The 27,717-nt window shown below is 49.1% G+C and overlaps 1 protein-coding gene across 4 annotated transcripts in view; it reads left to right on the forward strand.

Annotated features, from left to right (window-relative positions):
* The window catches only part of FHL2 (four and a half LIM domains 2), a 66,199-nt gene that overhangs the window by 37,282 nt on the left and 1,200 nt on the right, over positions 1–27,717 (forward strand). For 3 of the 4 annotated variants that reach the window (XM_019428491.2, XM_019428489.2, XM_019428487.2), the window contains 4 exons: positions 6,377–6,556; positions 14,902–15,076; positions 20,500–20,669; positions 23,575–23,761. In XM_019428491.2, the coding sequence (XP_019284036.1) occupies positions 6,398–6,556; positions 14,902–15,076; positions 20,500–20,669; positions 23,575–23,761 (691 nt within the window). In that variant the 5' untranslated portion in view covers positions 6,377–6,397. Of the gene's footprint in view, positions 1–6,097; positions 6,269–6,376; positions 6,557–14,901; positions 15,077–20,499; positions 20,670–23,574; positions 23,762–27,717 lie in introns of those variants that run through there. The other variant, XM_019428488.2, reaches the window with a different exon arrangement.

Consider the following 27,717-nt stretch of genomic DNA (forward strand, 5'->3'; position numbering starts at 1 on the left):
AGCACCTGGCCCTGTGTTTGTCACCTGCTGGCGAGGCCACAGCAGTATGCCTGCCTTCACAGCACTTACGGTTTGGTGAGGGACACAGGTGATCACAATGTCATGTAGTGTCGTGAAAGCATTGTATTAAAAAAAAATTTTTTTTTTTAATTTTAGAGAGAGAGAGAGCAAGTGGGGGATAGGGACAGAAGGAGAGAGAATGTTAAGTAGGCAGAGCCCACATGCAACAGACTGATTTTCTGAATTCTCTGCAAAAAGTTCTGTTTGACTGTTGACAAGCAATGGAATTTTCCAGCCTGGGTCATTTGAAGATGGACACGGTTTCAGCAGGGACTGACTTACGGGCGCTGCTGCTCAGTGTTGTGAGAAGGATTGGGGAATATTGCAGATTTCTCTTTAGGAATGACTGTTAGAGAAGTCTTGCAAACCAGGGCTAATGCAGAGAAATACTTGGGTCTCCAGGGGAAGAGGAAAATGGCACCTCAGGGGTCAGTTCGGAGTCGTAGCCGAATCAATGGAATTTAGAAGACAATGCCTATGGGCGACCTCTTTTGCAAACCCGGCTTTTTTAGGCAAGCTTCTGTGGCCCACCCAGCCTCCCTCTGGGAAGGCCAGGCCAGGCACCTGACACTCAGGGACTGGCCAGCCTGCCAGCCACCTCCCTGTATTCCCAAGACATTTCTCTGGTTAAAAAAAAAAAAAAAAAAAAAAAAAAAAAAGGGCATGAACTTCTTGCTCTTAATGTCCTTGTGTCTTTTCTACCTTGTTTATCCTCCGTTCTTTCTCCCCTTTTCTGTGTTTCTCTTCTGTGTTCCCAGCTCTGACACCCCCACTCTCAAACTTTGCTTCGTGGTTTTTAAATCTGCAAAGATAGGGACACCTGGGTGGCTCAATCGGTTGAGCGTCCGACTTCGGCTCAGGTCGTGATCTCGCAGTCTGTGAGTTCAAGCCCCGTGTCGGGCTCTGTGCTGACAGCTCAGAGCCTGGAGCCTGTTTCAGATTCTGTGTCTCCCTCGCTCTCTCTGCCCCTCCCCCACTCATGCTCTGTCTCTCTGTCAAAAATAAATAAACATTAAAAAAAAATTAAAACATTAAAAAAAACATTAAAAATTAAAACATTAAAAAAACATTAAAAATAAACAAAATTAAATAAATCTGCAAAGATAAAAATAACCCACCTATATAAGCCTGTGAACTTTTCTTTAAGTTCATTTATTTATTTTGAGAGAGAGAGAGAGAGAGCATGAGCGCAAGCAGGGGAGGGGTAGAGAGAGAGGGAGAGAGAAAATCCCAAGCAGGCTCCACGCCGTCATTGAGGAGCCCGATGTGGAGCTCGAAGTCACGAACTGTGAGATCATGACCTGGGCCAAAATCGAGTCAGACGCTTAACCGACCAAACCACCAGGACCCCCTAAGCCTATGGACTGTGCATCACGGCTCCAGTGCACTCGGAGCCTTTGATTTTATACCTGCCCGAAAGCTGGCCCTCGGGGGAGACGCTGAGAACCCAGTGCCTGGGGCTCGCCTCACCCAGTGCAGTTAGCTGGGCCTGGAGCCACGCCTGTACCCTGCCAGCCAGCTTTTTCAAATGCCCAGCTCGTTCTGAGCTGGAGGGGGAATGACCTCAGAGAACGGCTTCCCCCTGGGAAGGGATGAGAACTCCAGGTTCAATGTAACAGCAAGTCAGCAGCCACGCCCTGTGTTCAGGTACGTCCTTGCACCCTGCCGCTCACCTTTCAGCACTTCTGTGTCCCAGGTAATGGCCGGGAACCCAGTCTAACCCGTCAGGGGGATGCGCAGGTTCAGAGGGGGGGAAGCCATGGTACACGAGGAGGTTGGGGGAAAAAAAATTCTTACAGAACCGGGGTGTCCTATTTTTATTTAAAGAAATGACTCGGAAGGAGACCCAGACACCCTGGAAACTTTCTAAGGAGTCACTGCCCCTCAGTGTCGTCTTCCTCACCCCCACTTGGCAAAGTTGGGCCTTTACGTGGTGAACTCTCAGCTGGGCCTCCTATTACCCATTACCTACAGGGCAAAGCCAAGTTCACGGTCAAGAGTAGAGGCCCTCCTGTCTTTGAACTTTGACTACCTTTACAGCTTCCTCTACAAATACCCTACCCTGCTCCTTATCACCCCTCTGCCCTCCGCCCTCTGGCCTGCAATCATCATCTGGCTTATCCTTCTCCAGCACAAGGAGAGAGACATGTCTGGGAAGCCTCTCCTGCCCTCCCAGAGGACCCTCATTGTGTCTCTCCATCATTGCCCTGAGCATAGAGCTTTATCATCTGATGCACAGTTGGCTGTTAAACAATAGGGGTTTGAACTGCACGGGTCCACTTGTACACCGATTTTTTTTGTCCCAGTAAACGCAGTACATCACAGTAAACGTATTTGCTTTTCCTTACGATTTTCTAAGTGACGTTTTCTTTTCTCTAGCCTATTTCATTGTAGGAACACGGTATTTAATACATATAACATACAAAATACGTGTGAAGCAACTGTTTGTGTTATTGGCACGGCTTCTAGTGAACAGTGGGCTATTAGTAGTTAGGTTTGGGGGGACATCAAAAGTTACACGTGGATTTTTGACTGCTCAGGGGTTGTTGGTACCCCAACCCCCGCGTTTTTCAGGGATCACCTGTGTATCTGTTTTCCACACTGGACTACGCGTTCTTTCAGGGAGGGCCTGTATCGTATTCATCTTTGTATCTCCAGCACTTTCCACAACCTCTGACACACAGTTCCAGCTCCACTGATGCCTCTGGAATGAATAATCAGGTGTTCTATAGATTTAAAAATACAAAGTTACGGGAACCTTCTAATGCAGGACGATACATATATGGGTTGGTTTTTTTTTTTTTTTTTTCATTAAAAAGAAGCTTAAGATTGATAGTGTAACTTTAAATACACACTTTTTAAAAAAGAATGTTGTACGGGGCACCTGAGTGGCTCAGTCAGTTGAGCATCTGATCCTTGATATCGGCTCAGGTCATGCATGATTTCACCGTTTGTCAGTTTGAGCCCCGAATCAGGCTCTGCTCTGACAGCACGGAGTCTGCTTGGGATTCTCTCTCCTTTGCTCTCTGCCCCTCTCCCACTCGTCCACGCCATAGAAGAAAGGATGGAAAGGAGAGGAGAGGAGAGGAGAGGAGAGGAGAGGAGAGGAGAGGAGAGGAAAGGAAAGGAAAGGAAAGGAAAGGAAAGGAAAGGAAAGGAAAGGAAAGGAAAGGAAAGGAAAGGAAAGGAAAGGAAAGGAAAAAGAATATTCTATTTGGTAGCAGTTAATTAAGGGAAAATCGGTATTAAATACTCTGTGATAGAAGAGAAGCTCTTTGGGGGCGCCTGGGTGGCTCAGTTGGTTGAGTGTCTGACTCTTGATTTCGTCATGATCCCAAGGTCATGGGATCAAGCCCCATGTCAGGCTCTGCACTGAATGTGAAGCTTGCTTGAGATTCTCTCTCTCTCTCTCTCTCTCTCTCTCTCTCTCTCTGCCCCTCTCCCCCACTTGCTTTCTCTCTCTCTCTTTCCGTATCCAAAATTTAAAAAGATAATAATAAAATAAAAAAAGCAGGGAAGCTCTCTGTTTTCTCATTAGCTTATGAGCAAATTACTTTGACTCTCAGGGTCTGTGCTTCACATAATTCTCTGGGAACCCTCAAGAGGACCATCTCAGATCAACTGTACCTTTCTCTGCTCCTCAACAGTGATGGGTGTTCATTTTACACCTAAACCCATTGGTTTGACAGAAGTGCTCTCCTGATCCTTAAAATTGCAGTGACTTCTGAGGGAAGATAAGGAACAAGGTGGGAGGGAGATCCACCATCATGAGAATCCCATTTGGACCCTCTGAGCATGTGGTCGCTACCACTCTAGTCCTGCTGGGAGTAGGTGTCAGTGCCAATGACATCTGTCTCTGGAGAGCCTCTGTCATACTTTGAGCAGATGGGGAGCCCTACCAGTTCTTAGAGTTTACTCCCATAGATGATTTCTGTCCCAGGCCCGTGGAACTGTAGGAGGTAGAAAGCACATGTGGCAGGTACCTGAACAGCATCATGATCATTACCTTGAAGGAAATTCACCCCCTTCACTGGCTCGAGAACATAGGAAAGGTCTCTGGAGAAGCGGCTGGTGCTGCTGTCTGCATCCTTTCCCTCGCACCATCTGTGCTTTGTCCGAACCCACGTGGAACCACTTTTTGATTTAGACTGGGAGTTTGTTGTTTTCTAACTTGGATGGCTTTTCTCTAACTTTCTAACTTTTTGGGAAAGCTCATGTGAATCCTCTTTTCTCATTAATATTCCTGGGCCCTGGTTTCCTCCATCCGTAAAATGAGGCCGTTGTTGTAGATCCTCTCGAGATGTGTTTCCAGCTTTTAAAATTCTACAGTTTATCATTCTGTCTCCTTTCATTATTCTTATTTCAAGCTCTCAAATCCTTACTCTTACATTTTTGTGAGAAGAATAGGCAGGCTGCCTCTGGTTCCGCAGGTACACGGCAATGTTTATGGGAAAAATATAAATGTTGGAAACACAGCTCCCAATTATGATGATATAAACAATTGCCACTTTCAAGAGCCAATAACTAAGGAATTACAGGAAAGCATTGAATCTTCAGCCAACATAGCTGCCGCAACCCGAGATGGCCTGAGCACAAAGGATATTTATACATTGGGTTTCAGAAGACTAATTCAAGTGCGCAAGAGCTTCGTATTGTAATGTTATCACGAGAATATCCAGACAATGTTTTCTTTAACTCCGGGAAGAGCCGTTTAGAAGGCTCCTGCCACATGTGTCCAGCTGCGCGTTTAACGCTCTTGGAAAAACATTGTTCTATAAACACAGAAATAACCAAGTACGGGTGCTTGAAGGAGGTTTAGTTCTTTGCTTATTGTTGTCAGGACCTTGGACATACAAGAGCACAAAATTAATAAACGCTATCAAATTTGCCGTGATCATAAACCAGGCAGCGATATTTTTTTTTTGCACCACAGGCTATTATTCCCGAATTTCACTCTTAAGATGGTTTGAAAGCCCTGGACATCGATCCCAGTGTAATTAGAGTTTGCGAAACATGGCTCAGAGTTACAGTTGTCAGTCTACCTGTTTAACAATTTGTAAACTGTGGGGCGCCTGGGTGGCGCAGTCGGTTAAGCGTCCGACTTCAGCCAGGTCACGATCTCGCGGTCCGTGAGTTCGAGCCCCGCGTCGGGCTCTGGGCTGATGGCTCGGAGCCTGGAGCCTGTTTCCGATTCTGTGTCTCCCTCTCTCTCTGCCCCTCCCCCGTTCATGCTCTGTCTCTCTCTGTCCCAAAAATAAATAAAAAACGTTGAAAAAAAAAATTTTAAAAAAACAATTTGTAAACTGTGCACACTGAGCAAATTACATATTGCCACTTGAGAAAATACTGAAGAAGACCGAGTCTGTGTTGTTAACGCCCCAGAGGCACGTCTCATCCCAAGTACACCCATAGTGGCTTGTTTTGGGGAGCAGCTCTAACATGTTTGTAGGGGAACAGCACATGAGGTGAGCTGAGAAGCTCGTCCTGCCGTCCTCCTCCCCTCCTCGTCCCCTTCTGCCTGTGCACACTCTATGCTCACCCTGGAAAAAATGCAGAGTGACTGGCACAGAGATGCATTCTTGTTTCTCTCTGAAAGGCGCGAGGTGTTGCCTGGAAAGCCATTGACCGCAGTCACTGCATTTCCCACTGTGTGATAATCTCTGTTCTTGGAAGCCAGCCTTCCCCTTTATCCTGCTGTCTGGATTACCTGGGTCTCGAAAGGGTTATCTTTTCATAGGGAAGAAGTGACTCGTCCCCAGGGACGTATGGCAGTTTCTCTAGTGCAAGGGCAGGTTTTGCTTCCCAATGTCTTTTCAAGGTCAAGGGTAATGCTCTTTTGGCCTCTCAGGTTTACCAACTCCTGAGGCCCCTCCCTCTGGGCACTGGTTTCTTACTCTTCAAATTTATGCATGATAAAGGGGAGCTCATGGAAAATCTTTTTATAGAAATGAACATATTGTTTCTATCTCGGCCTTTCTATTTTGGGGGCAGGGAGAAAGGGAAGATGTGAGGCTGCGTCACACGTTTGAAGCATAGACCCAGCCCTGCCCGGATGAGAGCTCTGTGTCCAAAATTGACAAAGCTTTTTGTGACACGGTCAACGAGAGAGGGGATGTTTAAGGCAGTGAAATGCGTTCAAGCAACAAAACGGCCCCCAAACTAATTTTTTTTTTTTTAAGTATTACTGAAAATTCCAACCTTTGAAAGGGTGAGTTCTAGTTCTTTGCCCGGAGGGGATCCCATCCTTGGCTAAAGATGACAGCAGAAAGGCATCAGGAGTGTGCTCACAGGAACCTGTATTTTCTCTTTCTGATAGGTCGTTGAAAAGCCGGGCATCATGATGACGGAGCGCTTTGACTGCCACCACTGTGAAGAATCTCTCTTTGGCAAGAAGTACATCCTGAGGGAGGAGAGCCCCTACTGCATTGGGTGCTTTGAGGCTCTCTACGCCAGCACTTGCGAGGAGTGTGGGAAGCCCATCGGCTGTGACTGCAAGGTACCCCTGCTCCCCCTGCCCCGGGCAGCGCCGAGCACTCCTGGATCCCTCTGTGCTCCCCCGAAACCACGGGCCTCTCTGTGTGGTTTGTGCTGGAGCCCGGACCCATGGGGCTGATTGAAATTCCGTCTCTTGAGCCCCCTCTGATGGGCTTGTCCCCTCCAAGAAGCCTCTCTGAGCCTCCTCCCTCTGGCTGGTCTGTGCCCACTCCTAATTCCATAGCACTGGTTGGTGCGTTTCCGGGACATTTATGCTGAGGGTCCTGAGCTCTTACATTCTGGCTGGTGGTGTCCTGATCTAACCACCCCCCTCCCCCCACCTCCCAGCACTGTCACTGTCTGGAAAGCAGCTCTCTCTTACTCATGTTTGTCCCGTGCTGACTCAGAAGCAGTCGGTGCTGCTCAGTAAATATTTGATGAATGCATGTGCACATGAGTGAATTGGAGCTGATTCCCAGATAAATGGGCACATAAAGCACTACATTCATTGGAACATTAGGGGCTCTTTTCTTCCTAGTGGGAGAAGAGCAGGATTTGTACCGCTTCTTTCTCAAGGGAAAAAGCTCACGCCTAAGGAATCACCAGCTTTCCCACTGTGGATGGGAAAGCAGGTTCAACAGAGGTTACCGGTCATTTGTGCTGATTGCGTGGGATTGAGTGTCCAGAACCCTAGCCGGTGCTTCTCAGCATATCTTTAGTCCAACCTGGACCACCCAGAAACACCCCTGGAGGTCCACCCGTGTCTCTAAGACCTCTGATATCTTCACCTGCTAAACGGTGGCCAAAACGCACTTGACAAGACTTTAAGTGACTGTCATCCTGAGAGTCACAGAATTGGTACAAAATGGGGTCCCTTGGGGCAGCTCCAAAGGAATTCCCAGCTTCATGGACTTTAAAGCAATTCATGGCATTTTGGTGTCTCTATTCTGCTCTCTTCCCTTATACGCTTTAGGGAATTTGGCACTCTCCTCCATGGTCATGAATATCGGTACGTAGCTGCTGCCTCATTAGGTTAGGCTGTGTCTGCAGCTGGACGGTTCTAACACAGTCCGTGTTTCATATGTTTCTTTTGTTTTAAGTTTTTATTTCTTTATTTTGAGAAAGAGAGAGCACGTGAGCACGAGTGGGGGAGGGACAGAAAGAGAGGGGGAGAGAGAATCCCAAGCAGGCTGCGCACCATCAGCACGGAGCCCGGTGCGGGGCTTGACTCGGGGCTCGAAACCACGAACCGCGAGATCGTGACCTGAGCCGAAATCGAGAGTCGGCTGCTTAACAGACCACCCCCCGCCAAGGTGCCCCTGTTCCTTACATTTCTTCCCTTGATTACATCATTCGTAGGAAAGGCAGGAAGCAGAGCGCTGTACCGTCACTTTCTGTTGCTGGGTATTTGGTGACAGTTGGGGAATAACTTCCATCGTGTATGGAGCGAAGCCTTCGCCCCGAGCGGGCCCAGTGGGCAGCCTGGGCCACCTGAAACCAGGCCACAGCCATGTATCTTTTGGCTACAGAACAGGCAAGGCCTGCCAAGAGTGAAAGAAACCAAACTCAGCAGTAGTCCTGTGTAAACTTCCGAACGTGCAGAGAGGCAGGGCTGCTGCGAGCAGAGAAAAGTGGCTGATCTTGCTAGTCCCAAAGGCTAGACACCGTCCTGTCTCTAATGTCGACTGATGTAGGTCTCACAGTCCCTAGTGGGTTCTTAGAGGGCTCTTAGTCCCTGTTCCTCTATTTACTGGGCCAAGCATCAAAGCTCAGACACCAAACGGCCCTGTCCCCATCCTCACTCTGTGGCTTGCTAACTGTGTGAGCTTGGGCTGATTACTTGCCCCCTCTGTGCCCGTCTTGCTCTTTATGAATCGCCGATGAAACAGGTGCCAGTTTCATGGGGTTACTGTGGTCTGTGGATACGAAACCTTAGCACTCCAAAGAGCAGCTGATGGTCTTATAAACTCCATCTGACTACTTCCCTATTCTTTCTGCAACACGTTTCTTCCACACCACCCTTGGAAGCTTCGCTCTCTCTCTCTTGCTCCATCTCCGTTATAGAAACATCACTAAAAATGTCTGGTCTGAGGAAGAACCGAGAGGCAGAAGACAAAAATGATTCTCTTATAAAAATGTAACCTGGAAGAGGCTTCAGTAGGTGAGAGGTTCAGCCATTCTTCTGACAAAGAACAACCGTAGTTTAGAGGAAATGTTTTGGATGTTTGGGACTAGTCACCCTTGACTGGCGGCTAAAGGAGAAACTAAGGGCACTTCCCATTTTTTCCCAATACGATTGAATGGAAAGACCCTTCCAACTGGCTACCCTTCGGCACATACTTGATGAGCAAATAAACAAGAATCCCCCACATGGGGCCAAAATCAACAAGACTGCTGCAAAGCCAGGAGTTAATCACGCTGAACTTTTCAACCCAGATTCATGGTTTACTACACGTGGAGTTGAGCCATGTGGTTTTTCTACATTTTGGAAGAAAAAGAGATTCTTTCCCAAAGTTTGCCTTGGCCGTTTGGGGCTCCTGAATATTTGGAATGGTTTGCTTGACTTTCAGAAGGAATTATGTAGTTGACTTTGTGGAGGAAGCAATGATAGGAAAAACATTCCTGTTATTTGAGGGAGTAAAGCCAAAAATCTTGGCAGGCTTGATCGAGCAATTGAGCCGACAGACCTGGTGACCATTCTCTTTTCTTAAAAGAGCAGGGGCACCACGAGCCCCGCCTACCTCCTTTGAAGGACACGCGTGGGGGTACAGATTTCAGATATTGGCACACCAATGGGACTTAGGCTCATTTTGTGGGTACTGAGTGACTTTTATATGACATAGATGAGACCACAGCGCCAGGTTTCATAGTCAGCTCACATACGTGTGAAAACACTTCGGTGTGGTTACTCAGTTGTACTTGTTATTTCTGCTTAGTTACTCCGAGGAGATGTGCTCGCAAAGGGTAAAAACCATTCACTTCACGGCCAGTGGAATAGTTGAGAACAGGCAATGCAAATAAAATGTTGTGATCCTCTAAATGACCCTGTTCCTGAAATTTTTCTTGGACATCTGTGGTTACTAGCAAAAAATGTCTTAGCCTGATTACAGATAGTTTGGGATGGGTCCACTTATGCTCTGGGCTTCAAAAACTCAAGAAACGAAGGACAACGTAGGCAGGGCCCCTGACTTCAGAGATGGCTGCTAGTACCGTGCACTTAACAAAGCAGCGAACAAACTCCGGGCCGTATGCCTGGCTTGGTGTGTTTCTAGAGCACACTTTAAGCTTCCTAGTAATTAAATGGGAAACATCAAACTGATAATCAGGCCCAAGTCCACCCACCAAACTGTAAGTTTCTCAGCAAACATCTAGAAAGTTCTTAAGGAACAGAAAATCGCTGGGATCCTTTGATGGAAAGCAGTCAGGGGACTGAAGGGGGAGACAGAGGCTCTTACCCCTCCAGTGAGATCTAGATGTCTCTGGTACACTTTTAGAGGGCTCCTGACCCTGGCTGGTGTAGGAGGCATGAGATTACAGTGGAAACACCTGTCCTGCCCTGGAGGAGGACGCAGGCCTCTCCTGCCCACCTTTCTGGGCCGTCATGGGAAAGGCTACCATTCCAGACACGTTCCGGACACGTCCTCACAGTCCAACTCCCCCACCCGGCACTATTTTTTATTTGTTGAGGTGACTTTTAAGTGCTTAGTGAGTGAATCATCTTTTTAGAGTTTCCATGTAATTTGTTCACAGGGTTTGTAATGGGCACTGAAAATATGTCTATTTGTTTAGACATCCTCCTGTAAGAGAAAACTGTGTCTCTAAGGGGAAGTGAGTGCCGATCCACTCACTACGCAGGATCACTAGACGCGGGAATGAGGCTAGCCATGTGGGTAACACGGGGCCCTGGAAAACCAAAGGGGCACCTGCAAGGCACACCGCCAAAGGCACAGGACATTTGGCAGTGAGTCGGCCCCCACCAGGGTGGGTCTCGAGCCAGACTTGCTGAGACGTGGGTAAGTTATGCCGCCCACGGGGCTCTGTTTCCACGTCTGAAGACGGGGCTGCCGGCCTGGCGACTGTCACGGGAATTTAGTTACCCTGGTTGGGACACCTGATATAGGGCCACGTAGATCGCGTGCTGTCCTTTCTGCCATCATCCGTTCTTCAGGACTTTTGTTCTTAAGTATTGGAAGGCACATCCAGTTGGAAACAGGATGCCCCGACAGTCTCAAAGCATAGAATGCCTTTGCAAAGTGTAGAGTGTGAAGGATTGTGAGCACCCACTTACCACATGAAACCTGGTGGATTTGAGGAGCGGTGGCTTTGGGAGATCTTCATCTGAACCGGTCCTGGCACAGGTGGAACGTGGTGGAGGGGTGGCGCCAGCCCCTGCTGCCCAGGGTCACCTCCAGTCAGCCGAGGGGACGAGGGCCCCTCTTGGCCACCTGGTCGTCCCCCTGGCTCAGCTGGCATCTCAACAAGGCACGTTCGGCGTCACGCGAGCAGCACTTCCCATATCGGGAATGTTTCTGAAATGGAAAAATATAAAATCTGAAAGGAAGTGTTGGGTCCTAATCTCACATTGTTTATCAACACATTACTGCAATCAATGACATTTCTGTGAGCACAAGGTTAGCCATGGTATTTTTCCTGGGACATGTAAAAGATTCTTTCTTTCCTTCTTCCGGTCTTTCTTTCCTTGTCCTTCTCTCTCTAGAGGACTTTAAAACCAGCATATTTCTAGGACATTTTGAGCTTCTTGAACGTCAGTCAGTGAGTCTATATTTCTTAACCTTGTGCCTCCAGCATCTAAACGGTGTCCTTTGGGGACCACGTGGTGTACTTAAGATACATAGCAGGATTAAGCTAGATGGACGAGCTCAGTCCTAAGAATGAAAACTCACCATCTCTTTGGAGCTGTGAACGCAAGAAATGAGAAGGGCCTCCAGGTACCAAAGCTTTGAGAGAAGGATTTAGAACACGACATGAAGCTCAGGTCCAGGCACAGGGTTGTGGCCCATTATAATAGCCTCTTGTACTTCTGGTGGTATTTTCTGGCCCAGCTCTCAGCTCCAGGGACTCCTGTGCCTAAACTCCTACCCCACACCGAGAGGAGAAATTTGTCTTGGCCAGAAGCCTCACCGTGCCCTCGGAAGGCAAAGCTGGCAGTGTTCAGTTACCTTCCTCTTGCCATAAAGTCTTTCCTCGCGTCCTATGTATTGTGGGCTTTCTTAAGAAGTGAGTCCAAGGGGCGCCTGGGTGGCGCAGTCGGTTAAGCGTCCGACTTCAGCCAGGTCACGATCTCACGGTCCGTGAGTTCGAGCCCCGCGTCAGGCTCTGGGCTGATGGCTCAGAGCCTGGAGCCTGTTTCCGATTCTGTGTCTCCCTCTCTCTCTGTCCCTCCCCCGTTCATGCTCTGTCTCTCTCTGTCCCAAAAATAAATAAACGTTGAAAAAAAAAAAAAAAAAAAAAAAAAAAAAAAAAAAAAAAAAAAAAAAAAAAGAAGTGAGTCCAAGAGGAAGCTGTGACATGAATTTATTAGCTTAACTCAGACTTCCAAAGAGAACACAAGCCAAGAGCCCAGGAAAGAGAATTACAGGGAAACCTGATAGCCTAATGACTTAGATAAGGGTTTCCATGCAGGAGTTTGAAGAAGATGTCGACACAGGCATGTTAGCTGGGGTGGTGCATGGCTTGCCTTGGGCCGGGGCAGCTCAGAGCAGGTGGCGTGTTGAGCTGGGCTTTATAGGGAACAGGGTTCTCCCAGTTGGAGAGGAGGGGCAGGGCCTTGTGAGGCAAGGCGCGGCATGGGCCAGGGTGCAGAGGTGTGAAAGGTTGGGAGTTGGGCTTTGGAAGGTCAGGAAGTCTTGCACTGATGCGTAAGGTCTGCTAAAGTCACGTGGACGGTACCCCAAATGTGGAGGAACACTTCCTAGTGCCTAACATCTGCCAACGCGTAGCTATCATGTTGCACGTGTGTTTTCAGGTTAACCGTAGAAAAACTGGGCTTCTGCGGTGCTTCGGAGCCCCAAGCACATTTAAAGCAGCTTTTCCCACGACTGTCTGTGCACGTTGACCACTCCGCTGCTCTTTCCTCCTATCTGGGTACTCGCTGAGCGGGCTGGGGACCGTGGTGACATCTGGTGGCTTTGCTCTCGCAGTGTTGCCCATAGAGGTCCCTCCCTCAGTGTGTTTGAAGATCGGTCCCCAAAGGCAAGTTTCCTTGAACCCATGTTTCCTTTCCTTTTCATTGCACTAATGAGCTGTGTAGGCGCTGTGTGTATGCCGTGGATGCCCTGGGCAGGGCAGCCCCCAGCCCCACTGGGCCACCTTCCGGGAAGCAGGCCTCCCTTCTGCCCTCGAGACCTCCCCGGGGCTTCTCTTCTCAGCCAGGCGGTGGGTGATTCACGGAGCACGGAAAACGCTTCCAGCTTTTCCACGACGGCAGTCCTTTCTGAGGTGACTGGCCCGCACAGGGGGCACCCACCTAACATCTGAAAAGGCTTTGCCACCTGCTACGGAATAGTCCAAACCGATCGCTCTAACTGTGGTAAAATACACCTAGCATAAAATAGGCCAGCTTCGCCCTGTTGAAGCATGCAGTTCAGTAAGTGCCAGGAGGCTTCACGTTGTTGTGCAGCCAGCCTCTGGGGCTCTTCATCCTGCAAAACCGAAACTCTGTCCCCGTGAAACACTAACTCCCCGTCCCTCCTCCCCCAGCCCCTGGCAGCCGCCGCTCTACTTTCTGTTCTGCGCATTTGACTCCTAGGTACCTCGTCTCAGTGGAGTCGTACAGGACTTGTCCTTTCGCGCCTGGCTTATTTCACTGAGCGTAATGTCCTCAGGGTTCCTCCACGTGATAGCTTGTGTCAAAGTCTCCTTCCTTTTTGAGGCTGGATAATATTCCATCGTATGCATGTACCACATTCTTCTTAGCCGCTGATCTGTTGATGGACACTTGGGTTTCTCCCACCTTTTGGGTGACTGTGGACAATGCTGCTTTGGATGCACCCATGTCTACAAGTTCCTGCTTTCAATTCTTTATGCCCACACTGTTTTCCATGACGACAAAAAAAAAAGCTAAATGCATGTATTCTGTAGCATTATCACAATGATAGCATGATTTAAAACCTCCCAACTCTTTCAGCGTCTGGGTGGCTCAGTCGGTTGAGCATCCGACTTTGGCTCAGGTCGTGATCTCGCTATCGTGCGTTCGAGCCCCACGTCGGGCTCTGTGCCGACAGCTCAGAACCTGCTTGGGATTCTCTCTCTCCCTCTCTGTGCCCCTCCCCAATGCATGCTGTCTTTGTCTCTCTCAAATAAATGAATACAAGCTTAAAAAAAAAAAAAAGTATGAGATTACTTAGGATTCCTCAGGTGAGGTCAGGAGCAGCACAGAGACCACACGATGTTCTCTCCTGGAGTCATTTCTCCTTTTCAGCCTTTGCTAGAAAGCGTGGATTCTGCTTTCTTAATAACCCCTGCCGTCTGTTCCCGACTGTGTGCCCCACTCTCGTGCACAGCCTCAGCCGGCCTGATTCTCTGCGGTGCCTTCTGTGAGGTCCCCTTCCTGTCCCCCCGTACATCCCCCACCACATGTCCCACATCGTCTTAGCCTTTCACGCCCCTGTTTAAACAGCTCATGCCCCCTCCACTGCCTTCAGGGTAATCTTAACTTCTGTGCAGACATTAAAGGGCCCTCCTGTCCCGACCTGGATTTGAACCTTCCTGCCTGGTGCCCTGGGCTGTCCCTCCAGCCAAGGACCCCTCTCACTCACACCTCAGCTGTGCTCATGCTCTGTCTCTGCCCAGAAGTCCTTCTCCGACCCCCTGTGCCCACCTCCCTGCTGTCCGTGGGTCGTCCACACTCAGCCCGTGCCACCTGTTCCAGAACTCTCTCCCAACCTGCTTCCCACCAAGTGACACCAGAGCCCTGTCCTCGTGGCTGTCTTTCTGAAGTTCCCTACATCCAGGCTTCTCTGTCCAGCCAGGTGTCCCAGTGACCCTGCTGTCACACTTGGTTTTGCTGGGCTCCCTCAGAGCTGAGGGCTGCGCTCTGTTTCTCTCACCAGTTGTCAGTGAGAAGCAGTGACGAGTCGTATGTTTTGAGTTTCACTTTCTTACAGACAATACTGAGGGGGAATCCGTTTGTTTTGGGGAAGCATCTCTTTCACACACACACATCTAAATAGTTGCTCTGAAAGCCCAGCCTTCCTCATTTCACCAGCAGGGTCACGATCCAGGAATGCCCACAGGCTTCAGCCCCCGTCTGCCCCCAGGATTTGCACGACTGCCCCGTGCCGTGGGTCAGGCAGAGCAGCCGTGGCCGCTCCGGCCCTCTCACTGTCTCATGCTCTGGGTCTGCAGGACTTGTCCTACAAGGACCGACACTGGCACGAGGCCTGTTTCCACTGCTCACGGTGCAAGAGCTCGCTGGTGGACAAGCCCTTCGCTGCCAAGGAGGACCAGCTGCTCTGCATGGACTGCTACTCCCACCAGTACTCGTCCAAGTGCCAGGAATGCAAGGAGACCATCATGCCAGGTCAGGAGCACGCCCTCCTCCCTCGCCATGCCTCAGAGCAGGCATGCCCTTTTCTGCCCTTCCACTGGCTGAATTTGTCCGAATCTGGTCATTGCAGCAATGGGTATGGTGCCCCGCTGTGCACCAGGCGCTGGGCCGGGGGCCGGGTGCTCGCAAAGCAGTGAGCCCCCTGTCCTCCTGGACTTTGTGTCCTACACACACAGACATTCGTTTTCAACAGACCCAGACTTGACCCCAGCTGGGTCGGGTGTCAGAGGAGTAGTGAGGTGGCTTGTCTGTGATGGGGGAGGTGGGACTGTGTCCCTTGGGGGAAGTTTCTTGGGGCAAGTTGGTCTGTTTTGTTTTGTGGGTCTTTCATTTTTAAAAAACTGAGTGAACACGCGGTTTGTGAGTTCGAGCCCCATTGTCAGGCTCTGTGCTGACAGCTCAGAGCCTGGAGCCTGCTTCGGATTCTGTGTCTCCCTCTCTCTGCCCCTCTCTGCCCCTCCCCTGCTCACACTCTGCTTTCTGTCTCTCTTGAAAATAAATAAACATTAAAGTAATAGTAATAAATAAATAAATAAATAATTTAAAAAACCACAAAAGACTAAATTGAAGTATACAATTTTTAAAAATATTTTTCTGAGAGAGCACAAGGAGGGGAGAGGCAAAGAGAGAAGGAGACACAGAATCCGAAGCAGGCTCCAGGCTCTGAGCTGTCAGCACAGAGCCTGACGCGGGGCTTTGAACCCGCGAACCGTGAGATTGTGACCTGAGCCGAAGTTGGACACTTAACTGACTGAGCCACCGAGGCGCCCCTGAAGTGTACAGTTGAATACAATGGGAATTTTCGTAATTTATCAACTGTTGTGATGCCTGAAGTATTTTATGGTTCGTATTTATAAGCTCGATTCATTTCAACAACAATCACTTAAGAACTTGAGGTTTGGTTTGTTAGTTGAGGTTTTTTAGAGGGACGTCAAATATGTGAAACTTTCAGGTGCAGTTTTGAAGGAGTTGAGGTCCAGACCGTAATAAATAGAAGAAAGCACCAAGTCCCCTTCAAAGTGATTTTTAAAACCCTCTGTATTCATGAACGCCAGATAAGACGTGCAAAACGAATGGAGCTTGAGAGTTTCGGGCTGGTTGCATCAGGAGGTTGACGTTAATTTAAATACAAATTTTTTTAGTGTTTATTTATTTTAGAGACAGAAAGACGGAGCATAAGCAGGGGAGGGGCAGAGAGAGCCAGAGACAGAATCTGAAACAGGCTCCAGGCTCTGAGCTGTCAGCACAGAGCCCAACGTGGGGCTCAAACCCACAAACCGTGAGATCATGACCTGAGCTGAAGTCAGACACTTAACCAACTGAGCCACCCAGGTGCCTGTAAGTTTTAAAGCCCCGGGTAGCCTGCTGAGTCACAGTATTTCACACAGCAGCTGGATTCCTGCTGACATGTAATGGGAATTAGGGTTCCCGAGGTCATTTAGAGCCAGACTCTTGACTCTTTAGCAGAAAACTGCTTGCCATGCCCCAGAGTTTTCTTTTTCTTTTTGGTTTGCTTTGTTTGTGGCAGTGAAGAGATACTGAAGAGTTTTGAGCCGGAGACTGATGGGCAGGAAGTATAATTTTAGGAAGATATATTGGATAAGAAATAAAAGGCGAGGGCACGAGATGGTTTCTCCTGCCTACTACATTTCTCTGGCTAATACATCTCCAAGATAACTAACTCCATGTTCTTACAAGGAACAAAACCCCCAGAGCAAGGCCTCTTACAGAGATGCGTCCATGCTGCAGCTGTGGGGCAAGGGCCCAACGTGGGGGCCATGGAATGAAAACCAAAGCCCACGTACAGCAGAGCTGACCTGAGGTCACGGGTATGGACGATCACTGACTTCCTTCCGCTTTGGCAATCGTGGTTAATTCAGAAGGTAGAGTCACAGAGGACACACAGGATGAACCTTCACAGAACGGAGGTGCTCACAGCCTCCCCAGAAGGAGAGCAAAACAGACGTGTTGGGATCATGTCCAAATCAACTAGGTTTAGTCCAAGCTCTAGCAGGCCTGAGGGTCTTTGCTTTGCTGCACAGTAGCTGTGTGGCCTTAGCCACTTGGAGCTGGGGGAGCCTTGGTCTCCCCGCCCCCGCCTGCACTTTAAATTCAAAACCAGCCATGCAGATACTGTTTTATACCACCACCGTATGTCTGTCCCGGCTTCCCCCTCACTTCGGCACTCCTTCCCTGAACCATCGGTTCTCAGGGAAAACCTAGAAACCTACAGGTTTGGTTGACTGTTTGCTGGCTTTGACTTTCCACTGATCATTGCCCCTCACGGAGACTTCACTAGAGAAGCCTGGCTCCTACCCGCTATGGTGGACCCAGAGCAGAGGAGTCAGGAAGGGGCCCCGGGGATGTCGCATGTGCGTACTCTTGAAGGATGAGCTGAGTTTCACCCCTGGAGAAGTCAGAAAAGGGCACTTCTGGCAGAGGAAGTGGACTCAGCACCAAAGTCAGAGTGTCTGGAAAAAGCTTGGTGGAAAGGTGGTGGGGGAGGGGGGGAGTGGTAAGGGAAGGGGGGAGGGGAGGGAGAGGGAAAAGGAGATAAAGAAAAGAAAGGAAAAGGAAAGGAAAGAGAAAAGAAAGAAAAAAGAAAAGGAAAGGGAAAAGAAACAGAAGAAAAGCGCTAGATCATAGCACGACCTTCCTTGCTTTGGTTCCATTTTTTAAAGGGCTACCAAATCAAGATGACTAGGAGTACAGATCATCAGCGTAGCTTTTAAAACGACCTTAGATACACAGAACAAGAGGCAGGTACTAACTGACAAACCAGCCCACTGGCCACAACCCTGACAAAAGTTAACTTCCCAAAGTAGTCAGGAAACTAGAGTCTGTCACAAACCACAGCGAGCCTCTGTTCGCAGAGGATTCTGCAGAATCCTCTGAGCGGCATCTCAACTGTTGCCAACCCTTCACCACGTTTCTGGCTCCTCACTTGTTTATTTGAATCAGGAAAACAACAACAACAACAAACAAACACCCCTTGGTCAAGACCAAGACCGTGTACTTGGCATCTGCCGGAGAACCTGGGCATTGTTAGAAAGAAGGAAGTTTGCTGCCACCTGCTGGCCATGTTGTACAACAAGCTATGCAGGTGTGACTGCAGTAAATAATTGGTACCTCTCAGATGCGCACCCACCGTCCCAATTGGGCTGCGAGTGCCCACCAGCTTCCCGGCTAGAGACAAGACAATTCCCTGAGGCCGGTGTTGATATAAGACAGTTATTCTGGAACACGCCGAGAATGCACTTACACGGTCTTCCTTGTGGTCTTTAGTGATCATCTGACTGCCATGTATTCATTGATAAAAATCCTTTGGTATTTTAGCTGTTTAACCAGAGGAAAGGTCAGAGATTAAAGGAGCAAGTGGCAGGGGCACCTGAGTGGGTCAGTCAGCTGAGCGTCTGGCTTTGGCTCAGGCCATGGTCTCTCAGTTCGTGGGTTCGAGCCTCCTATTGGGCTCTGTGCTGACAACACTCTGCTCCTCTCCAGCTTACACACACGCTCGCTCTCTCTTTCTCTCTCTCAAAACTTAAAAACATTTTTAAAAAACATTTAAAAAAAAGAGCAAGTGGCAAAAATATACGTGGAAAAATAAGCCCCTGGAGACAAGGAAAATCATTCCAGATTTATATCATAATTCTTCTATTTTTACCTGAAATTCAGTCACTGAATGTAATTTTCCTTGTTTCAGCGTTCATCACCCTGTGATTGGGTTCCATAGCTTTGAAGATCATTATGTACCCCTCCATGAATTCCCTCACACACATCCCCACCTTCCAGCGCCTATACTTACCCTGAATATTTTAATATACTCTGTGGGAGTTAGCGCCCAAATGTCCTGTCTGGGAACTACAGGAAGCTGAGACAGTGACCCAAAAATGACATCTAATAAAATAATCCTGCAACGGTTTTCTGCATATATCCTAATTCCTGGAGATACGGACATCTCTTTGTCAACCTTGGAAGTGACCAAAACACAAACCCTTAGCCTGTCGTCTCGCCCATATTATCTTTGGACTTAGGCTAAAGTCGAGTTTCTAGATGCCCGAGTTACGCTGCCTGCCTGATGCCAGCATGAGGCCATCCTGGTTCAAAGCTTGCAGTCCTGCTCCCAGCCTAACCACCCCGCGCCCCCGCCATGCTCTGATCCCACGTTGAAGTGCAACTTATGCGCCCTTCCTTCTACAACTGCAAACTTTCAGTGAGCCCATGGGTTGGCCAACAGGTTACCAGAATGAATCAAATACTTGGGGCCCTGAAGCCCACACTTTGTCACAGCTCCTTTCTGCCATTGTAGGATGAAGCATCCGTAGACAATTGAAATAAATGAATGGGTGTGGCTGTGCTCCAGTAAACCTTCAATTGTTAAATGGGGGTGGCTGAGACTGTGCGCGCAGGCCCTACGTAGCGCACTGGCCCCGGGTGCTAGCTCCGATATTTGGAGCCCTTTTCTTGTTTTTCACCCCCTACCCTCCTGTCCCCCCAAAACTTACCTTCTGCTGCATGCAAAGGGCTCTTGCATACAATCTGTCTTGAATCATCTCTTTCTGTAAACACACGCCCTTTTATTTTCTGAGAAAAGTACGGGGAAACATCAGTCAACAAATACCGAACATTGGCTCTGAATCCAGCTTGGTGGTGTGGGGGGGGGGGGGGGGGCGGTGAACCAAACAGCATTTCCGTTCTCTAGACTTCTTAATCTACTCGAAGAAATCACGTAAACCTATCAAATGATAACAGCCATTCGAAAGGAAATGGGATGTCACAAGATAAGATCAGAAAATCGCAAAATGGAACGTATGAGTGTTACGTTTGGCTTTTAATGATAGTGCTCAGTGCAGTGCATAAAACCGCTACGACACATCACAGCTTGGTTTATTTACACAGCAGGTCACATAAAGTGAGCGACGTGGAGGCTCCTCACTGAATCAGGCTTGAGACTCTAGGTTCATTTACACCCCACCAATTTCCATCCCGTTGGAGAGCCGAAGGGTGTTCGTTCACGGGCCCCCGGGCTCTGGGAATCTCACTCCATCCGGGATTGGTCTGAGCTATGCCAGATTTCTCTTTCTATTATGCAGTGCTGAGAGACAGAGACAAATACTTGTTCCAGTTAATGTTCATAACCACCCTGCTGGACAAATAAGTCCCAAGTATGCACAGAGACTGTTCTAGAAGTGGGGTGTATGCCAGTGAACCAAAAGACAAAGTCCCCGCCCTCTCCAAAACATTCCCACTTAAGAGGCGAGCCTCTGAGAGCTGAAGTGACTTCCTACAGCCCCAAAGCCAGATGGTGGCAGGTTCTCAATGCAGATCATAGGGGCCCCGAGCCGGTCGTGTTGTCAACTCTGCTCTTTGCTGCTTCTTCTGGACTCTCATGACAGGTACCCGCAAGATGGAGTACAAGGACAGCAGCTGGCACGAGACCTGCTTCATCTGCCATCGCTGCCAGCAGCCAATTGGCACCAAGAGCTTCATCCCTAAGGACAACCAGAACTTCTGCGTGCCCTGCTATGAGAAACAGTATGCCTTGCAGTGTGTTCAGTGTAAAAAGGTATCTGTCATGCTCCCTCGGACCTTGCGCGCTCCATTCGGTCTGCCTCCACAGCCCCTGGCTGGGAGTCCTCCCTCCCCGGACAGACAGACACCTGTAAGACTGGAATGGCACAAGAGTCTTGCAAAATCCTCACGAGCGCATGTGCATTTTACCCGCTGGACGGACCCCCGTCCCGGTCCTTCTTTCAAGGACATGAGTGCCCCTGTGACCTGAGAGAAAAATCCTGGTCGCCTCCCTCCGACAGCATTGTCCAAGATTTGCCCCCGTTTATGGCTTCATGTTAAAGGGGAGGAAAACTTACTGTCCCAGAGCTGTCCTGATATGCTCGCTTTCCACCAGTAGACAAGAAACCAGCTGCTAATAACCCTAGTGGGAGGGAGGGAGGGATGTGAGAAACGGAGGAAAGTTGTGCCCCGAGCGCTTGCAGACCCTCTTTGGCTCCGGCCCCTTTACCAACTCTGCTGTTGGGCCTTTGGGGGCCCAGCCTGGTCTCCGCCTGCGGCACTTTTCAAAGGGCGCAGTATTTCTAACTCCCTTTCAGCCTTTCTTTCTCATTTCCTAAGGTTTTATTTCTGTCCTGGTTTGTTTTTTTTGTTTGTTTGTTTTTATTACCACTTTAAATTCCACGTCTCCCGATTTCCGCTCTTCTGGTTATACTATTTATCTACTGTTTATTCCTTCCTCCTTAGCTGGAACTCTCATTCCCGTGTTTATTTCAGGAAGCTTCTTCTCCGCTCTCTCCCTTTTTTGTTTGGTTTGCTCTTTCCCACCAAGAGCGAAGGAAAGTTCATGTGATTTGCTTTTCTTCCCCTCTTTTCCTCCCAACCTTCATCGCTGCTTTTGGTTGCAGAAGTGATGGTAACACATCCTCTGGGCAGCACGGCCCTGTGTGTGTTCATCAGGACACATGACAGCATTCATGCCAGAAACATCCATCACTCCTGTAGTGAAGTAGGCACCCAAGGCTACCAGGGCCCGGTGTGGGGGAGATGCAGTCCAGCGGCAAATATTCGAGTACTTACTGCCAAGTGGGCTTTGGAGGAGAACAGAGTTTAACAGAGTGTGTACTGGGAGGACATGAGCTAACCTGAGGGGTGGGAGCCAGGCTGGTGTTGAGGGAGGGGTGCTCTGAGAGAGTGACCCTGTGCTGAGCATGTCAGAGCTAGCCGCGTGGGGATGTGGGGTGGGGGCATGGGACCCGGAGTCCAGACGCAGAGAGGAGAAGGATGTGTGTTTCATCCTGAGCAAACCTCTTACATACACACATGCCTTCTGCATTCACATAGATACCTTGCAACAGAGTATACTTTGCATAAGTCCTGTTCCAACGATGAAATTAAAAAAAAAAAATTTTTTTTAATATTTATTTATTCTTGAGAGAGAGAGAGCGCGAGTGGGAGAGGGACAGAGAGAGAGGGAGACACAGAATCCAAAGTAGGCTCCAGGCTCTGAGCTGTCAGCACAGAGCCCTATGTGGGGCTCAAATCCACAAACTGTGAGATCATGACCTGAGCCAAAGTCAGACTCTTAACTGACTGAGCCACCCAGGTGCCCCCTAGTGGTGAAATTTATAGGAAGCTCAGTAATGCTTTATAGTTTAATGAAAAGATATGATAAAGGGAGTCCTAAACACTGGCACCTGCTTTGTCTTTAGCTATGAATTCTCAGGCAAGTGGCTTAATTTCTCCAGGTCTCAGTTTTGTTCATCTGTAAAATGAAAATGATATCTGTATTATTTCAAGGTCTTTATACAGTTGAGCCTTGAACAACACGGGGATTAGGGGTACCAACCCCCCTGTGCAAGTTGAAAATCCACATAAAACTTTTGACTCCCCAAAAACTTACCTACTAATAGCCTGAGGTTGACCAGAAGCCTTACTGATGACCTAAATCCTCGATTAACACATATGTTGTATGTTATATGGATCGTATACTATGTTATTACAAGAAAGTAAGCTAGAGCAAAGACCATGTTATTCAGAAAATTCTAAGGGAAAATACATTGATAGTACCATACCGTGTTTATCGAAAGAGATCCACGTAGACATGGACCCGCGCAGTTCAAACCCGCTGCTCGAGGACAAGACTGTCCTGACTGTAAGGACGAGAGGCGGCAGTGGATGATGGGGCCACGTTACGGAAACAAGATGCATGAACCTGCCAAGGGCAGGTGTCTCCACTCCATTCTCCATGGTTCTGTGGAGCTGAGACCCGCCCGTCCCTCGTCCACTGTTGAAATAAATACGAAAAGCAACAACATGAAAAGAAAAACACTGAGACACTGAGTAAAGTTGAGGTGTTGATGACCAGTTCTATCACATGTGGCTTCTCACTGCATTCTTAGCGGCAGGACGGGGTGAGAAGGCAGGCCCTGGGCGCATTGTCCCCCCGCTCTGTCCAGGGGGCCGCCCCTGACTGCAGCCTAGGTGGGCACCGGGCCCACGGTGTCCAGGCCTCTCCCGTCTTCCACCACTAGGAACCGCGTTGTAAGTGGTGTTTGCAAGTTTAGCACCCAGAAGGAGGCGCGGGGAGCTTCGCACATGACCTGCCCGCGGGCACAGCGCTGGTGAGGGGAGGGGTGAGCGTTCACATCTGAGTCTCCTTGAGGCCGCCCCTGGCCGCACCCCTCCCCAGCACGGCCCCTTGCACAGCGGCCACGCGGAGCTGCCTTGTGGCACCTGTACCTTCAGATGCCCCAGCATCTCGAGGGACTGAGGTCACGGCTGGGATCCGCAGCACTGCACTGAGAGTATACAGAGGGGGAGTCCAGAGCGACTAAGTCAGGGGAGCCGTTTCTGGGTGACCTTTAGCCAACACCGGCCATGCTCTGGATGGGGACGTCACATCCCCCGGAGGCCATGAGGCCTCAGGAACCTGAGCCTCTGCCTCCTGCCTCCTGCAGCCTATCACCACGGGAGGCGTCACGTACCGGGAACAGCCCTGGCACCGGGAATGCTTTGTGTGCACGGCCTGCAAGAAGCCGCTGTCGGGGCAGCGCTTCACGTCCCGGGACGAGTTCGCCTACTGCCTGAGCTGCTTCTGTGACTTGTACGCCAAGAAGTGCGCCGGCTGCACCAACCCCATCAGCGGTGAGTGTCCCCCAGGCCCCCACTCACGCACGGCCACCTGCTCTCCCTCACTCAGCCATCCCAGGGATGGACAAGATACCGGACTTTGGCCCCCGAATATGTTTACCTACCAAGACTCCGGGCCTCGCTGAGGTTCTGAACAGGCCGACACTTTCTGCCTCTCTTGCTTTCCTGTCCTCGTTACACTGGGGCCACTTCGGCAGGGGACGCTGCCCCTCTAGCTCACCTGATTACTGAAACCCATACGGCCTGTTCTCAAGAGGTTTGTTATTTCTGCTTTTGGTTGGGTTATCTCCACATAGCAGTCTGTGAGTCTATGGCACCCGGAGAGGCACAACGAAACTGGCATTTCCAGGCGAGCCACTCCCTGTGTTTCTAAAGGTGCTCCCTGGCATCTTCGAGGGACTTGTCTACCACCAGGGCATAGCTTCACGAGGGCAGAGGGCAGTGTTCGAAGCGGTTCTCCCTTAGCCCCCAAAGGCTCCCGCAGAGCAAGAGCCCAAAGTCTGGCTGGCATTGTACTAAACGGTTAGACGTGCCGGGAAATGGAGTGTGGAGGACAGATGGCTGGTCAGACTCAAGGCCTGTAAATGTTCACCACGTATCACCACACGAATCAGTGACTGGGCCGGAAGGAACCGTGAAAATTCCAGACTGACAGAGGAAAAGTTCCGTGACCTGGGATTCCCAGCTCTGCTACGTTCGGGTGACTGGCTGATCCCTGTCAGTGGCAGATGGCAGACACGTGTAATGTAAATATAGCTGCGTGGCCAAATGGCGTCCCTGTGTAGCTTTGCAGTGTAATCACACAGACAGATTTCACAACTCCTGTGTGCTTGTCCGTGACTTTCTTTTTTCTGGGGTCTGGAACTGACTGCATCTAAATGCACCTTTTTTTTTTTTTTTTTAACATTTATTTATTTGAGAGAGAGAACCTGAGTGGGGAAGGGGCAGAGAGAGAGGGCTAGAGAGCGAATCCCACACTGCCAGCGCAGAGCCTGACACGGGGCTCGAACTTACGAAACTGCAAGATCATGACCTGAGCCGAAGCCAAGAGTGGGATGCTTAACCGACTGAGCCACCCAAGCGGCCCTAGAACTGAGTGCATCTAACTCAGCCAGCTCACCCGATGTAGGAAGCCCCAGGTCACTAAAATAATCCTTGATGCGTAATCCAGAGCTCGTATTTCCATATGAAATTAAAATGTAAAGAAAAGAAGTCCAACATTTAAATTTTTCTGTTAATTCGATTCCAGCCATATATACCAGATTGCCCCCTTAGAATCATGTAGAGAGAAGAAAAGCAGTCTTTTGATAATCCAACAGATTAATCTTGAATACTGTTTTTACAGTAACATCTGTGGAAGTAAATGTTTATAAAATTAGGCTTCATATGGGGCCCCTGGGTGGCTCAGTTGGTTGGGCATCCGACTTCAGCTCAGGTCATGATCTCACAGTTCGTTAGTTCCAGCCCCACATCGGGCTCTGTGCTGACAGCTCAGACCCTGGAGCCTGCTTCAGATTCTGTGTCTCCCTCTCTCTCTGCCCCAACCCTGCTCATGCTCTGTCTCTCTCTGTCTCTTAAAAATAAATAAATGTTAACAAAAATTTTAAAACAATAAAATTAGGCTTCATGAAGCAATATAATCTAGCTAAAAGCGCTTTGAAATAGAAAGTATCAGATATGTGTCGTTATTCCCCTGGTAGCACTGAAAAACAGAAACACCACTAGGAAAACAGTGAGGAGCGTTGCTTCTCTGAAGTGCAGAGAGTAATGTTCTGGAACCTACGGAGGAACTTCGAAGTTGCAGCTGAAATGTACTTTTAGCCGAATCCCCATTTGCAGGAGATTGTGCGTTTAGATTCGGTTTTTAATAGATCCTTACTCAGCACTTTTTCTTGTCAGCAAAATCTAAATGATTTTTGCAAATAAATCACTGCACATCCTATGTGCAGTGATGCTAAATCCACACATGCGCACAGTCCTCGTTACTCTGAGTCCGTATCTGCAAATTCACTGACCTTTGTTTGAAAGTCCCAAATCAACACCACGTCACATGCACCCCCAATGGAGGCGGAACGAGGTTGACGCTCTGCCTTGTTTTCGACTAGCATACTATAACCATGACCTGTTTAGTGCCATGTCGTTAGCATTTTGGTACTTTTTGTTGGCAATTTCGCTGCTTAAAATAGCCCCCAGGGGGCAATGCAGATGTGCTGTCTGTGTTCCTGAGTGCGGGAAGGCTCTCATATGGAGAAAATAACACGTGTTAGATGAGCTTCCTTCAGGCCGGAGCCATGGTGCCATTGGCCGCAAACCTCAAATAATGAGAGTTGACGTATGTACCTCTTGCCTTTAGAAGGATTCGTCCTCCTTGGGCTGCTTTTGGCTCTCATTTCTGTGACCTGCCCCATTGATTGGCATTTCAAGGCAACCGTGGAGTTTCTAATCCACCTGGGACAGCACCCAGCATAGCTCCTACGCTAACATCCTTCTTCATCCTCTTCAGTTCGCTCAGTGCCGAGAAGAAACACATGTACCTTCTAACTGTTCTGCAGCCCCCGCCCCTGAATCAAGTTAAAGGGTTGCCTGAGCCTCTGGTTTTTAAACATGGGTGCATATGTGAAACGCCTGGGAAGCTTAAACAGTTACTGCTGCCTGGGTTGTGATTTAATTGGTAGGGGCTATGACCTGGGTGGTAGGATTTTGAAAAGCTTCCCGGGTGATTCAGATCTGCAGCAAAGTTTGAGACCCTTGGGCCTAAATTACTGGCTTGGTTCTGCCGCAGGGCCAGGGCATGCACTCTGTGACCACAGCCCCCTTACAGGTCTAGTATTAGTAAAGGCAATCAGCGTTTTAGTAACATTGCATATTCAGGATACCTCTGCTTTTAATTTTTTTTATTTTATTTTTGAGAGGGAGAGACAGAGCGTGAGCAGGGGAGGGGCAGAGAGAGAGAGGGAGACACAGAATCTGAAGCAGGCTCCAGGCTGCGAGCTGTCAGCACAGAGCCCGACGCGGGGCTCGAACCCACAAACCACAAGATCATGACCCGAGCCGAAGTCAGACGCTCAGCCCACTGAGCCACCCAGGCACCCCCAGTATACCTCTGCTTTTAAAGCTATGGGGTGTTCAGGAAAAGAGTCAAAAAGCTTTCCTAGTGCATACCCCACCCTCCGCAGGGCTAGAGAGGCATTAGAAGGAGCACAGAACTGGTGTCTAATTAGCTGAGGGGGATTAGCTCATAAGACTCCCCCAGGTGAAAGGACTTAATGCCCCAAGCCAACCTAGCCAATTTAAGTTACAAAAGGAACTAGCTGTTGAGTGAATTACAGACTTCTCATGCTTTATATTTTATTATAATGGACTTCAAACCATTATAAATGGAGCAGTCAGTGTGGTTACTTTCTTTTTTACTGGGGTAGATTGAACCACTGTTTCTACAAAGAACTCTTTGTAATTAGAATTCATGATCCAGATTTCACCAGAATCAATCACAAACTTTTTTTTTTTTAAGTTTATTTATTTTGAGAGAGAGAAAGAGAGAGGCAGAAGCAGAGGGAGAGAGAGAGAATCTCAAGCAGGCTCCGCACTATCAGCACAGAACCCAACGTGGGGGTTGAACTCACGAACTGTGAGATCATGACCTGAGCAAGAACCAGGAGTCGGATGCTTAACTGACCGAGCCACCCAGGTGCCCCTCGATCACAACTGTGAATGACCCTGTGTATTTCATTCCATTTTATTCCAGGTGGCTCAGTGACAGCACAGAGCGACCGTATTTTAATAGGTGGCCAGTGTACCTTAAACATTTGATAAGAAGTAGTCCTCAAACAAGAGTCAAGCGCCGAACTGACTTACCACTTTTCTTGCTTAAAGTATCAGATGGCTTACTGCCCACACATCATAATGTGCCCCCACCCACCTTAGCAGCCCACCTTCCACCTCTCACACCG

This window comes from Panthera pardus, unplaced genomic scaffold (assembly GCF_024362965.1).
Source record: "Panthera pardus isolate Hobbes unplaced genomic scaffold, ASM2436296v1 HiC_scaffold_25, whole genome shotgun sequence".
Classification (NCBI taxonomy): Eukaryota; Metazoa; Chordata; class Mammalia; order Carnivora; family Felidae; genus Panthera; species Panthera pardus.